The following is a 14,651-nucleotide window of genomic DNA, read 5'->3' on the forward strand; positions in this document are numbered from 1 at the left end:
TGCCTACAGGAAAAAAAAAAAAATTCCTCCCAGCAGACACTACTGTAATTTGTCCTTATTCTGGATTTTCCTAAGCTTTATATTTAAACAGTAGCACAAGCATGTTTGTGTGTATCTTACGCATGTATCACAAAGAGCCTCGAACACGTGCAACCATGTAACAAGAATATATACCTATCTTGTCTCTATAAGACCTTCCTACACGCCAAGATAAACAAGTTATGTGGCCACAGAAAACAGTTTAAGTATTTAACCAGAAAGTACAGGGTTGTGTAACAATAATGGGTAACCAAGACGTTCAGCAGGCCAGTTTAAACCCTACAGGTGAGTTTAAGCTTCTGCAAGGTCAATGTGCTACCAATGGACAATTATGATTTAGGCCAACACGTTGGCTGTTCAAACATGGGGTAGTCTCTGTCAGAGATCTAGGTGTATTTTCAAAATACTCTGTAGACAGGTGGTGTTTATTTTTCTGAATATTTTAGTAAACATTCTGAAATACAGAACACTAAATATAGCAGCCCTTAAGCTATGCGACCGTAAGTTTTTTGCAGTCTTTGACAGAGCAACCATCTTTAAAAAAGGTGTAATAATCCAACTGGAAATACATGCTTCAGTTTTTCATGTGTTAAAGACAGTATAAGTGCTTCACATCACAGCTTTTACACCAATACAAAGTGTGATAAATCTTAATACTTTATAAATAATGTTAAAAAATTACAAAATACCTGAGAAGAAGTTGACGGACCATCATCATTAGAAGTTACAGAAGATTCCAAATGACTGGTGCTGGTGGCATTCTGAGATGAATTTAATTTTCTGTAAGGATGACCCAACATTTCAGGTTACAAGGCAAAAATGTCTATGTCATAGCTCTTTCATTATAGGGAAGACAGACATTCATTTCCCAGAAAGTTTTTAAATGGCTATTTTCCTTCCCCTAGAGACTGAACTTACCTAGAAAGTATTAATTCCAATGACTGTTTATCTATTTCATTGTATCCAGGCCAATCTTTTTGAATGTCTTTAAATATATAATCCTTCAGAGTGTAAGAATTATCCTTTGGATTCAGGTTGGCTACCTACAGGCAGACAGTTAAGAAAATAAATGTTCATTATACCTAAATGCAAACTACAGACATAAGATTGGTACTGCAAAGATAAATCAAAGCTGAAAATGAACTACTCCAGTTTTCCAGGTTTTTTAGATCAAAGATCAAAGTAGCTCTCGTGTAATGACCACCAATTTTAAAAAATGTGGTCAACCTGGGATGTAGAAATTTGGGATGCAAGGAAATCCTGAACTGCTGCAAGCACGTATGAAACGTACTCTATGAAAGCCTCTCTCTGGACCATGTATCTGGTTTCCTGTCTTTAATACAACATTGAGAATCATGGCAAACTACACCAAAACTTTAAATATTCACTGCATGAAATACGTTGAGAGGCCTAGTTTTTTATTTATTTTTCTTTTTTAAGAACTGAATAACACTACCTCCACATACAAATTCAGATTTGTTCAACTTCAGGAGGACACCTGCTGTTCTTGTTTTATGCAGCTACGCTACAATGGCAGAGCACAGACTGTGCCTGGAACAATGCATGCTTTCCATCATCACATTAATGACCACAGTATGTCGTCATTTGTCTTGACAAACAGAATTGCTTTTCTTTCTCAAGTGCCTGAGCCACAAGAAAGTACAGCTTTCTACTGAACACGGTAACCTAACTGGCACTAAATGTCTTTTAGTACAAAGATGAATTATTCATCTAACCTGTTAGTTTTAAGCCATATCAAAATTTTACCGATTGGGAAAAAAGTAACGGTACTTATATCTTAACAAGTGATATTTTGGAAACAAGATTTAGTGCTAAAATGGCTAAGGAGAGATGTACAGGCCCAGGTGCACTCTTCATTTGGCAGACACAGGGTTTGCTACAGCAACCATTGTCATGAGAAGGGTGTGTACACGTTGTATACCTTTAAGATAAAAGGTTTATATTTTTCTTAAGAAAGATACAAAGTATACTTAAAAACTTGAAGTGAGCTAGTAGAAACTTGACATCGTTGACACCTAAAATGCCGGTTTAGACTTCATCACCTGACATCTGTTCAGAGTTTCAGAGAACACCTCAAAGAAAACCGGTCTCTCTCAATTTGCCTGATACAAAATGCTGAATAACTCATCAAACACATCACCACCAGTTTTTGCAGCTTTGCCTATCCATCATGTTTTGGAGGAAAAATAAATACCACTAATTCGTTTGTGTTTGCAAATCTGCCTGTCCCCAGCTTAAAAAAAATTAAAAGTAACAAAGATACCTAGGAACAGTAATTGCCTTCCTAAAAACAGAATTAGAGCTGTATTCCAAGAGAAGCAAATCTGTGCATATTAGATCTTAGCCAGTTCAGGCTGCCGATTTTAGATTTGTACCAAAAAACGTCATTATGAAGCTAAGAAAAACGTGAGCAAGGCTTTTCAAGGTGTAGTGCTGCTAATGCAACCATTTCTGAATGCAAACCAGTACCCTGAGGTAGTTCACACCACATACGGGACACGGACTCCCAGATAGTCTCCTTAAACACTGTCAAGCATAATGGGACAGGAGAAAAATTTTGCACCTTTTATCCTTTAGGGTGCTGACCTTTTGGAATTTTGTAATCTGCTTAAAGTATAAATTGACTACTTCAATTTCTATGTAAGAATATGGCTCTCATTAAATTTGTGTAACTTCAGGGTAAAAAACCTACCATTGCACTGGGCAAACACAGCCACGATACTTAACATATTCAAACAACGAGTTTTTAAAATTCGGTGCAGGATCAAACACAGCTATATAAATGTTGAATTTTGCTCACTTTAATAGTTTCCAAAACACCTTTTCCTAGATATATAGAAAATATTCCTACTTTACATATTAATACATGCATAATTCAGCCACAGTCTGTGAGTACAGGGAGTATTTAAAAAATAGGGATCTTACGGTATTTTAAGAAGACTCTTCTGAACGGTTTTAGTAGAAAATTAGTAAGTGCCACTCTTGAACACACAGTTTAAAAGTTTCACCTATACAACATTACAGGCTTACCAGTAATTTTGATGGGTATGATAAAGAAATGCAAGTGGAATTAAAGGAGCACTGGAAAAGCTACATACCACTTACAAGCCACTAAGCACATTCAAATGAAATACTAACCACGACAAACCTATGCAACTACCAAACCTCTCTCCTCATAAACTTGTCACAAGAAATACGAAGTACGATGACAGACTATTTCACACAGCCGAGAGAACGCATGGTCAGTTTCCCTCAATTAAGCAGTCCACGTAAAAGAGAGGAGAAACAAATAAGACATTAGGAATAATAAAGCTAGAAATAGTTAATTATTGCCTGCCATTCTAACAAAACAAAAACACTCCCCCAATTTTTTTTATCTTGCTTTCCTTATGTTGACTTGCAGTTTGGGGCATCTGTATAAAGTTGATTGAAAACCTTGAATAAGGAGAATTACGTAGGTTGTTTATTATTTTCTAATTTAAATACACGAGTAACACCTCAAAATTATGATTAAAAGAATAGCAACGGGGGAAAAATGCTGGCACAAACCCCATGATCTCACCTGCTGAAGGATAATTCCAAGGGAATTCTTGTCCTTTTGGTTGACACCATCTCTTTGCAAGCGAGCAAGTAACTCTGGTTTCTTGTAACTCTTCAGCGCCAGTAAGTGGATCACCCTGTCCCTGTATGGTCGCTGAGAAACAGCATTGTGTGTGTGAGTTCTCCGAATCGTGTTTGCAGGGTTCATGGGTGTCGATCTCTTCCTCTCGGGCACAGCATCTGGAATGCTTTGTGGTGGTCTTCTGACCGGTACTCTTTTTCCTAAAGAAAGGGGAAAAGAAGAGAGGACAGGAGAGGAGAGAGAAGAAAAAGGGGGAAAAGAGATGAGAGAGGAAAGAGAGATGGAAGGTTGGGAGAAGACAAGAAAGTTGATTTAAAAATAATCTACTAAGCCAGATAAATGCTAAAAACTGTATTGAGTTAGCACTTCAAGATCTATGAAAATATACAGACAGTAAAGATACATCGAACTCAGCATTAACAAAAAAATATTCAATATTAAAAAAGTTGGTAAATGAGTGATACTGGTAGGAAGACTTTACCTATTATTTATATAGATGGTGCTTTTATTATTTTCCCAGTTTGTAAGCTCAAGCACAGAATACCCAAAATCAGGCATTTTTTTAGAAGAGTACTGTAAAGTGTGATGTAAAGGTTTTCCATATAATTAAAAGATTCCACGTTAACGGCTATGCAGTCCGAGTCTACATAATTAACTGCTTAAAGAAAATATGAACACTTGGTGTTAATAACTTGAGTTACTGTAAGTTAGACCACATTTTAAACTGAAATGTTCCCCTTTTACTAAATGAGCCCAAGTTTGTCAGAAACAATACACCAAAAATACACAGTTCTTGGGACCAAGGCCAGAGATGTTTTAAAACATGGCCTGCACAGCATTTTGGATCCAACTCTATAAAAAGATGCGTTTCTCAACTGGAGGAACAATGCAACTGTGTTTGCAAGCAATGCATCCAGAACGCAAAAATAACGCCACCCAACCTGAATCTCAGTTTTCCAGAAAAATACCCAAACTTCTCTACTCTGTGTTTTACATTTTTTTTTGCTATCGGGCAGAAAACGAAAAGATTTATTAGTATATTGCAGAAAATAATTGTAATAAATATTGTTTGCAATCCAACAGAGGATGTGACAGAAACCAGGCATTTTTCTGAAGCCAACAACTCGTGTTTAGTACATGAGGGAGACTTAATGAGTATCGATGAGAAAATCTGGAGCTTGCTCTCTTTATCAGACAGACAGAGACTGAGCTGTGCTTATGGACTGCTCATCTGCAGGAATAGCAAAAATTTGCTTCCATTTTGCAGTGGAGGCCAAACCTGTATAACCTTTCCACCCTGCATGTTCCCTGGACTTTGCCCTTCTGGTTTTCAAGAACAAACCTGATAGTGCAAACACACATGGTTACATTTTTAGAACAGTTTGAACTTGCCAGTTGTTTACTGAACACATTACAAACGTTTTGACAAGTTAAATTCAATGTAGATACACAAACCCCTCACACAGCGGCTAGAATAAGCAGCATTCAAACAAAACACCTCCTGAAGTCATGTCTCCGAATCACTTAAAAAAAATTAACTGAAAACATTACCAAGCACTAACATGATTAACAGCCCCGGTTCCTAATTTGTACCCCATGAAGCATGTTGCAAAGTCACCCCGTGCCCTACCAGCAGCTAGACCTGTCCTACCTGAGCTTAGTCAATGCCAGTCAGAAACAAAAATACCCCTAAACACCACAATTGTCCTACTGCCAGTCTTCAGACCCCGTTTCTTCAACTCCTCACTTAACTTCTATCTAAACAGCTAACAAGAGTCACGCAGATCATTCACACATAAAACAAAACTTCCCCAACAAGAAGTTTAGAAATAGACGAAGGTGGCGAGCAGTTTAAATGATACATGGGAAGCAGCCCCAACTCCATGCCCTGGTATTAACCCGTGCCCAGCTCCCTCAGCATCAAGGCCACACACAGGTAGTTTTGTATCTCCAAAAAGCCGCGACGATGCTGTTTTAAAGTGCTCTGCAGTAAGCTGAGGCAGAGCAAGCGTTGCACCATCACTGTCCGTGCTGGCGGAGGACTGCAGCGGAAGCCAGGAGAGAGACAGTTTTACGTAACAGGGGTGGATGCTCCTGGGTCAGCTGGCTGCTGCAGGCAGGACAGCCGCTGCCCGTACCACCAAGTGCCTATAAGGCGGGTGCTCGCCTCCCGTCTGTCTGCAGTCGGATCCGGGCTCCTCGGGGAAACGGTACTCAGAACGGTTTGATAATTAATGACACCACCCCAACGCTTTTTGGTTTGTGGAAAATGATGAAATCCACGGGAAAATGCCAACATTACCTTACTTTTATTTTATTTTTAAAAAAATGGTCTTTTGGTAACAGTTTCTTATTAATGACCAAGACATAAAATAAATAAAATTTGATCAGCATTAGCAAGTGTGAAAAGCAAAGTTTTTCATACTAAGCTTATGAATTTGTATATGAGTCTTCCTCAATGTTAATTTTTTTAGATGGCAAGTTAAGGTTAATGGTTTAGCACAGTATTTAGGTACTCAAAAGTGCTGTTACAAGAACAAAGTATTAGCTACTAAACCAGAGAATTTAAATGCATGGAGCAGTAAAAACCCACACCTCAGTGGTCAAAATTTCAACCAGTCAAGCAATACGGGAACAAGGAAGGACTGGCAGGCTTTCTGGGGGAAAAAACGTCTCAATGCAGCAACAGGTGACTGCAAATCTGTGAGGGCAAGGTACCTACACCAGAGACCACCTAACACACCACCTTTCCCAGGAATATGCTGAAAAGATGAATTACTGAACTTGAAAACTTACAGACATCTAGTAGAAAATGAAATACAACCATACCTAAAAATGGTCCACCAGGTTTAATAACCTTTGCACTTCGATTGCGCGACTCCTCTTCTGCCTGGGTCATGCGCTCTCTGGTCGTCTGATAGGAATCACTTGTTGCACATACTGTAATTTTATTCTGTATAAATCCCAGGCAATTGAGTTGTGAGGCTCCAGAACTATAAAAACATTGAAAAAGATTGAGCCCAAGCACTAGTTCAGGTTTAGAAGTATGGTTGTATCAGGAACTTTAAAACCTGTCTTAACAGGTGAAGAAATATGTTTTCCAGTTCTGACAGCTAGCTAGGGCGTAAATATATTTGAAATTGTCCCTACACATCCAAATCGCTTCAGTGTTACCTGTCGGTATAGTTACATTTCCTCACATAACTGCATTTGAGAGGTGCACTCAGGGCAGTGCTGGTGGCTGTCCTGACAACTGCTGCAATGACAGGGGCAGGGACAACTCGGGCAGCTACCCTGGCACACTAATGGTGGGCAGCTCCTGCCCCGGAGCATTTACCCCAGCTCTGCTCTGCTCTCCTCTGCCTGAGGTGGCCCATGGCGGCCCCAGGGAGGACACCTAGCCTCCGTCCCAGGGCCTGGGCCCCCACATCCCCCATCTTGCTTTCAAAGATGTCTGCCCTCCTTGTCACCCGCTCCATGCATTTGCCAGCGCTGAGGAGTTCTTGCGCTTCTCTGAGGATTCACGTTCACAAGAGGTACTTGGAGCAAACCCCGCACAAGGGGAAGGACTGCCAGGTCTCCTTGACAGCGTCAGGGCGGACGTTGGGCTTCAGGAGGCGTTTCTGGAGGGGCCCGGCCTGCCATGGTCAGTCCAGCCGGGAGGGCACCTCGGCGAACAGCGCCCTATCACCGCTCCTACCAAGCACGCTGCGCGGCACCCGCCGCTGCGACAGCTCTGACCAGAGACGGGGCACCGGCTGCAGCTAACCTGAAACTCTTTAACCACCATAAAATTCCCCAGCAATGCTCCAAGAAGAACAGTCAAGAACCTCACATTTCAACTTACCATACGGCAGCTGAAAGTCACAAAGCTGGACCAAGCCACTGAACGGTATTTAAAGATGATACAGCTACAGTTTTCTCCATAGCCTAGAGCTATGCATTGATTCCTTGCTCCGAAATCAGCGCACTAACAACAGAAAAAAGGTCCTCCTTGCCATCTAAAGCCCAGCTTTCACCATTGCCCATTTCCTTGAACGGTGCTGCTTCTACATGCTTTTTCACCGGGGCAGCAGCCGAGCACTGACCGAGACGCCACGTAATCCCCCTCCTCGGGCTGGGCATTTTCAAAATCTGAGCCAGGTTTGGAGCTAGGCCTGCCCTGAGCAACAAAATTAGAGTGGATATCATGCAGAGGTCCTTTCTGGTTTTATTTTTTTTTAAATGACTCTGTGCGTAGTTTTGCACTAACTTTGCAGGCACTTTGCACAAACCGAGAGCTGGCTACAAAGGACCTTGCAAAAGCTAGTCTGAATTAGATTTTGAAGCAGATTAGTAAAATGACATTAAAACTACGTAGGCACGTTATTCAGAATTATTCAGAGCTAAAGCAGCTTAAATTTAATTTTACTTATAGAATTAATCCAGTTTAATGTAACAGAAGGTGCTCCTTCCCAAAGGAGAAGGTGCTCTCAGAGATGCTCGGGAGAGGCAAGCCAGGCAGCAGGACCTCTCACCCCCGGCATGCAGTCCTGCCGCTTGCTTTGTGCCAGCCTCGGCAGCTCTTTGGCCCCTTTCAGATAGAGTTTAATTTAAAAAAAAAAAACAAAAAACAAAAAACCACAACCGAAAAACCAAACGCCCAAAACCCACGCTGCCCCAGGCTCCCCCAGGTCTGCAACTAAACCATCCGGTGTTTTACCATTCCCACCAGGTAAGCGAGCCCACTGAAAGGCTGTATTGTAGCAGAAGAAACCTAACGCAAGGGGAGAAAGAGTGGATGAAGATGCCGAGAGATGTCCTGTTAGGCAAAGAGCTGTTAAATTAGCTCACTTTCTTATTGCTCCCAAAACACGCTGTCTACACAAATCTCTGTTTTGAAATTGAGGGCAGAAGCTCTCCTGTGACCGAGTACCTGAGCAGCACCTTTTGGACATGTGTTGGTGTGTTTGCTATCAGCTTCCCAGATCAACACACAAACCCTGCCTGCAATGTCCTAGTTAATGACATGGGACAAACAGTTATTCAGCACCACTGGACTGTATCAATACCAGGCTGAATGTAATATTCTAGAGGCTGAAGCAAACTTAAGGTAAAAGCACGGTATTTTCTTGCCTTTTCGGTAGACATTAACAGTGTTCACTTTGACTCAAAGGACCCGGACAAGGCGCTGCTGTATTACGTTTGGGTTCTGAAACACCATGGTCATGCAATTATGGATAAGGTCACTGATTTATGTGGTTCTTAAAATAAGACAACTATCCATCAGGGCCAGCATGCTAGCATGCTGCCAGCCATAATCATATTTACATATGGTTGTAGAATGGATCTGGTCTAGCTGGGATGATGCTGAACTCCAAACGTTTTTAAAAATAGCACTAAGAGGTGAGAAAGTACTCAAAAGGTTACTTTTTAAAGAGCAAAACCAAAAAGAATTCTATGTAAAAGCAAGTATTTATAATTAGCAAGAAATCATGCTATTGCTAGGAATTAATCTTCTACTGCAGCTCATCACTAGGAGCATGCTTCTGTTAAAGGTTTTCGCTATATGCGCAAAGCCACAGAATCTACTTAAATTTGCCATGAAAGAAAACGTTAAGTAAAACTTACCTTGAGTTCGTTTGCTGGACACAGTCAAAGCTTCCCTGAGGATTATCTTTGCCAACATTTGACAAGTAGAAGTTAAATGTTTGCACTTCATTTGGCAGATCAACTTTGGGAATTTTAATAAGCTAAAAGGAAAAAAAAAAGTTTATGTAAAAACTTGAATCTACACTCCTTTGCTTGCCATTAACTAGAACCATATTTTTAAATGAGAACTGTATTTTGAAAGTTTTGCTATGATTTCAGTCAGTCACTAAAAAGGCTGTTTTGGCACAGTTCTCCCTCTGAAAGCAGCGCTGGCTACGTGTCTGTCACAGCGGTAACTGCACTGCAAAAGCTGCGGTCGCTCAGCCTCCAATTCAGCAAAGCGTTCAAGCAGCAAGTCATCCTTTCCCATTTAGTGGAATTAATATGCACGTGCTTAACTTTAAATGCAAGCGCCTGAGTATAATCAAACGGACTGAAGCTCAGCTAACAAAACAGATGAGGGCAATTTGCACAGACCACATGGGACACTGCCCTGACTTTGTGATTTATTCAGTCCTAATGAAGCACACACAGGAGTCAGCTCCAAGAAGGAAAAAAACCCCAGCAATACCCAAATTTCAATTCTTAAACTATAAAACATACATTTCAACTCCAACAGGCACTAAAAGACCCTTTCTTTTACTGAGCTCTAGATGCAATTATTTGCATAAATGTGAAATGTAAATAGTTTTTTTGTAAGTTTAGTCAGATGTAACAAAACTTGATTTCCTTGGCTGAACTAATCATTTAGTACAGAATGTGCTGCATTCTGCTGGAGCTTAAAAATGTAAATATGAGAAATCACTAAAATGTTTATTGGCATCAGCACATTTTTCAATGTGCTGCTATACAAAACAGTACTGAAGCACAAAAAACCCCTACTGCCATCCAGCTACTTTATTCTGAAGATAAAATTAGCTTGCAGTAAATCTAAAAAGCTATTCTTCTGAAATTTGCTTGAATTTTTAATGGAATATTTAATACAACTGAAAGAAAGATATATAAAAGCAATATTCAACAGTCTCTTAGAAATCTCTCTCTCAATATTTTGCTTGTGAGATTGGGTAGTCTTCTTAAGCGCCAATGTCATTTGCACCAAGTGCTACTACAAAACAACGCCATTACCAGTTACATGTTAATCATCAGCACTGGCAGAGCTTACCAACACCTTGGGACAGTGACTGGACATGAAGTAGAAAGACAAGTCACCTGAACACCACATTCTTTTATTTAGGCTTAAAGTGGTAGTATACTTAAAAGAGCAATCTGTGCATTTTATATAAGAATGGAAATAAATTGGGTAAATTACTAAATGCATAATCTTGGATTATACACGCAACGTTACCTTTTAATGATTATGAAGGTTACTGTTGAGTAACCATCAATTTAAGACCACCACAGGGGCCCAAATGACACTAAAGTTAAACCAAGTTCTATAAAATTAACTACCACTGATCGAATGTTTCATTATACTCCTTTTACTATAAATACAGCAGATGTTTATGTATGAATTTGACAATTTGAATTCAATCCAATACAGAAGTCGTCATGGTTTTTAGCCTGATATACTTTTTGGAAAACAAACAAATATATACTATGATGAATCTAATCTTGCCCCTCAAGAAATACAACCGATTAAAGGGAGCAGGTAACTCCTGCTGTGTATGCTTGGACTTCATTCTCAATGCTTATTTTGAGCAAATCTTTATTTTCTGTTGATCAGCCTAAAGAATATATATGCATGAAATCACCTTAACATTAGGAAACTCTGTACCCTAATATTTATATTTAAAATTCTGGAAGAATTGCCATGGTATTAAACCACAGAAGGTCTCAATGTGCTTTGATGCAATAACGTGAAGACAGAAGCTAGCCTCAGAGCGCATCTAAAAACATGTTTGTTGCTGTTCCACTCTCCTCTGTGAAGTCTTATTTCTCCCAAATACTGAAAAAGACACTGATAAAATATGGAGAAAAACAAGTCTGCCTCCTCACAGGCAGATGCCTGTGAAGCTTACCACCGACAATGATTACCCAGGAGTAAACTCAAATGGCAACACTGAACATTTTAAAGCTTCCCCTCGCCCCAATAAACTCTGTAAGTCACTGATGATGAGGAGGAAACCAGCTACTGCAACCATTGCGACAGGTTCCTTTGCCTGAGCAAAGAAAAGGTCTAGAAATTTACTTTCATTCTCAAATTTTTAGGACCTATTTTTCACAAACTTCAGAAGAACTAGATGACCATTCCTCAGGCATTTATTAATTTGGATGAAGAGAATGCAAGAACGGTGGGGCAGTATTTGTCTGCTAGAAGATTTCAAAAGTGGCAGTGGAACTAACCTGAGAATAAAAATTTAACTCTTTCATCCTCAGTTCCAAAGTTTTATTATTTAATCTGTAATGCAGCTGACACAAGCCTTTCATTTTTGTGAACTTTTTTTGGACCCGTTCAGAATATCCACACAGTCAAAAGCTTTGTCCTTCGAAGAAGCAAATTTATTGAAGTCTGTCATAACTCAGATAACACAGTTTAATAAACTTGGGACAAGATCTGAGGGGAAAAAAAATGCATTTTAAGTTAGAGAAAATGCAATTAAATCAGATAAGCCTATTTCCCATATTATGGTTCAAAAGTGAAAGCCCAAACATTTATGAAATGGAATGAAGAATAATTATTGAATCTGCAGGCAATACAAAGCTGGCAGGGACAAAATGCACGAGGATGGAGTTAAAATTCAAAGCAGTCTTGAAAAACTGGAATGGAGGCCTGAAAATAGGAGTATAATACCCTTCCAAAGAGGCTGTACAAGGTACCTCATTTTGAAGTAAAAACCCAACACAGGGCAGCAGCTGTACAGAAAACAATCTGCAGGTTACAGCTGAACATCCAACCAGCACAAGCCCACAGTAATTTTGCAATATTGGGGTGGACCAACGTGACTACGGCAACAGGAACCAGCAGGTTGAGCTGCAGGACGATGACATGAGACTTGCACGCAGGAGCTGCCGCTCTTCATCCGCCTCCCGGCGCGCCGGAGGTTTCTACCACATTTGCCCATTCCCACCACCACGTCGCACACCACGCTCCAGGGAAGCGCAATGCTTCAGCAGCCAGCTGTGCAGCGCAAACCCCAGCCCCGGTGCACTGTCCTCTACCAAATGCCACCCACAAGCTTGGACATGAAGAGATTTCAAGGCTCTCTCCTTGCTTCTTTGCAAAGATGACCTCAACCCGTGACAAATCAAGTAAACATCTTAGAGAGGCACGCTTTTAAAGCACGGGGTTCTTGCTAGGCAATATGCAGTCTAGAAAGTATTCCTAGGATATTAACAGATTTTCAGCAACATAGAGAAAGCAATACTTGAACTGGATAAACTTGCTGACAACACCTAGGTTTGCAAAAACTACTATCACCTTAAACCCTTAAGATCAAGTTTTAATGCTGTTGACATATTTGCCATTTCTTTCTGTATCTTGCAAGACAAAATAACACTTTGAAGTAGTTTCTAGACTCAGCAACTTCTGCAAGTAAGCCTCTTGTTTTGAATAAACAGTCCTGGTTTTATACTGCAAATTTATATTATATGGTTCTGAAAAGTTCAACAGGCCATTCAAAGATTTTTGGCTTATTCAGAAATAAGAAACTGCATTCAGCTTAAGATAAGCAAAGTGGCAAAGACTGTGTTTTTCCTCTTTCAGCGATACTTGCAGAAGTTCGTCAAGAAGCCTTTATTAAGAAAGTACACATAGCAACCACATTAATCCATAACAGAAAATAAACTTTTGTTTGCATCAGAAAGCAGCACTGCAAGCGCATTGTCAGCATGTTTGTTTCAGAGAAGCTGCTTTTGATTTTTATTCAACCTTCCACATATAAAGAGCATCCTGGCTGGTAAATTGCATGCAATACATTGAAAAGGAATTTGCTATATTCTCTTACAGCAGAGAGGGGATCTCTGAACAGCAAACACCCACCATTATTTATAGCTGATCTACACTCTTCTTCCAGAAATAGTGAAGTCTTTGCCATAATTCTTCATTAGATCTACTCTATCCTTGCCAGCAGCCAACCAAGTAGTGCAATGAAAGGAGATGAGAAAGCTCTGAAGACGCATGTTTGCACACTCTACCCAAAGAATCACCCTGGTTGTGTCCAGACAAGGGAAGAGGACACCCTGAAAGCAGATGTATGAGAACACAGTTCACAACTACCTCTCCCCCTGGTTAACCACCATCCTAATGAAACGAACCATGCATCTTTCCCCTAACATTGCCCAACTTCAAACGTCTTAAGTGGTCTGAGTTAGCAAGTCTGCAGCCTATACGCTTCCCAGAATAGGTACTAGCACAGGAAGGTAGGGCATCATTTTTCTTCTCATGTGCCCAAACACACTGATCCTTGCACATACTTCCTTCCCATTTATGCGAGAAGCCCCTCACATGAACTACTCTGTCCACCACCAGAAGACGCATCCACATAGGCCCCTGTGCTGAGCCTCGTGCCCTGTACTTCCCACCCAACACGTGCAGCCCTTGCTGCCCTTCCCACTGCCGCCTCGCCACTCAGCAGCCTTCAGGCAAGTGACAGCAGTTTCAGCTAACACCTAGCTCAGGTCTTAATACCTGTTGTAGCTGCTGCCATCTAGCTAAGCCCACATCTGATAAACACTCAGAGAATATCACTAGTCTGTTTCGTAAGATAACAAAGGTAAGTTGTGATGGACGAGCATTTACAAAGCGGTAAATAACACCCACGCGTGCCTAAAAGCCTTGGCATCCCCTCGATGCTCTCAGTACCACCCACACGTGCTTCTCCTGCACAGCCAGGAAACAGTATCGGGAGAATGCAGGCACTGAATGAGAAAAAACCAAGCTCACGTGCACCTAAGGCATAGACAGGTGGACATTCAACGGTTTTCCCCACCAGGTTTGACCAAATTTTCTGCTTGGTAGTGATGAGCTGTTTGTTTCAAATCTTTCGCGTCTACATTTCCTCTCCACTTTACTTCACAGCTGCCTTCTCACACTGCTTTACCATCTGTAACATCACCCTCCTTCTTTCCTGTTTAAGAAAAAAAAAAGTTAAAAACAACCCGTGTCTTTACTGAAACCACTGATTAATAGACTTTGTCAACGGTGATGTGTGAGAAAGCTGGTCTTAGAAGCCACTGATGAAGAGTTATTTTCTAGTTCTGGAAATTCAGTAATTGCTTGTTTATACTTCAGAATTTGCATTATTTTAACAGAAGCATGCAGAAAGTCTTATCATTGATGTCCAATGCATCTTTCTAGGCTAATGCAGATGCAGAAAGCCTATTTTCTACACTGACACTG

At 40.6% G+C, this 14,651-nt stretch overlaps 1 protein-coding gene across 9 annotated transcripts in view; it reads right to left on the reverse strand.

Annotated features, from left to right (window-relative positions):
- The window catches only part of ELL2 (elongation factor for RNA polymerase II 2), a 45,633-nt gene that overhangs the window by 11,341 nt on the left and 19,641 nt on the right, over positions 1–14,651 (reverse strand). For 3 of the 9 annotated variants that reach the window (XM_054809918.1, XM_054809919.1, XM_054809924.1), the window contains exons 3-7: positions 9,293–9,414; positions 6,512–6,675; positions 3,623–3,882; positions 958–1,082; positions 729–819 (exon numbers count right to left, since the gene is read on the reverse strand). In XM_054809918.1, coding sequence (XP_054665893.1) covers positions 729–819; positions 958–1,082; positions 3,623–3,882; positions 6,512–6,675; positions 9,293–9,414 — 762 coding nt within the window. Of the gene's footprint in view, positions 1–728; positions 820–957; positions 1,083–3,622; positions 3,883–6,511; positions 6,676–9,292; positions 9,415–11,656; positions 11,868–14,201; positions 14,380–14,651 lie in introns of those variants that run through there. The other 6 variants (XM_054809925.1, XM_054809926.1, XM_054809923.1 and 3 more) reach the window with 5 other exon arrangements.

This window comes from Grus americana, chromosome Z (assembly GCF_028858705.1).
Source record: "Grus americana isolate bGruAme1 chromosome Z, bGruAme1.mat, whole genome shotgun sequence".
Lineage (NCBI taxonomy): Eukaryota > Metazoa > Chordata > Aves > Gruiformes > Gruidae > Grus > Grus americana.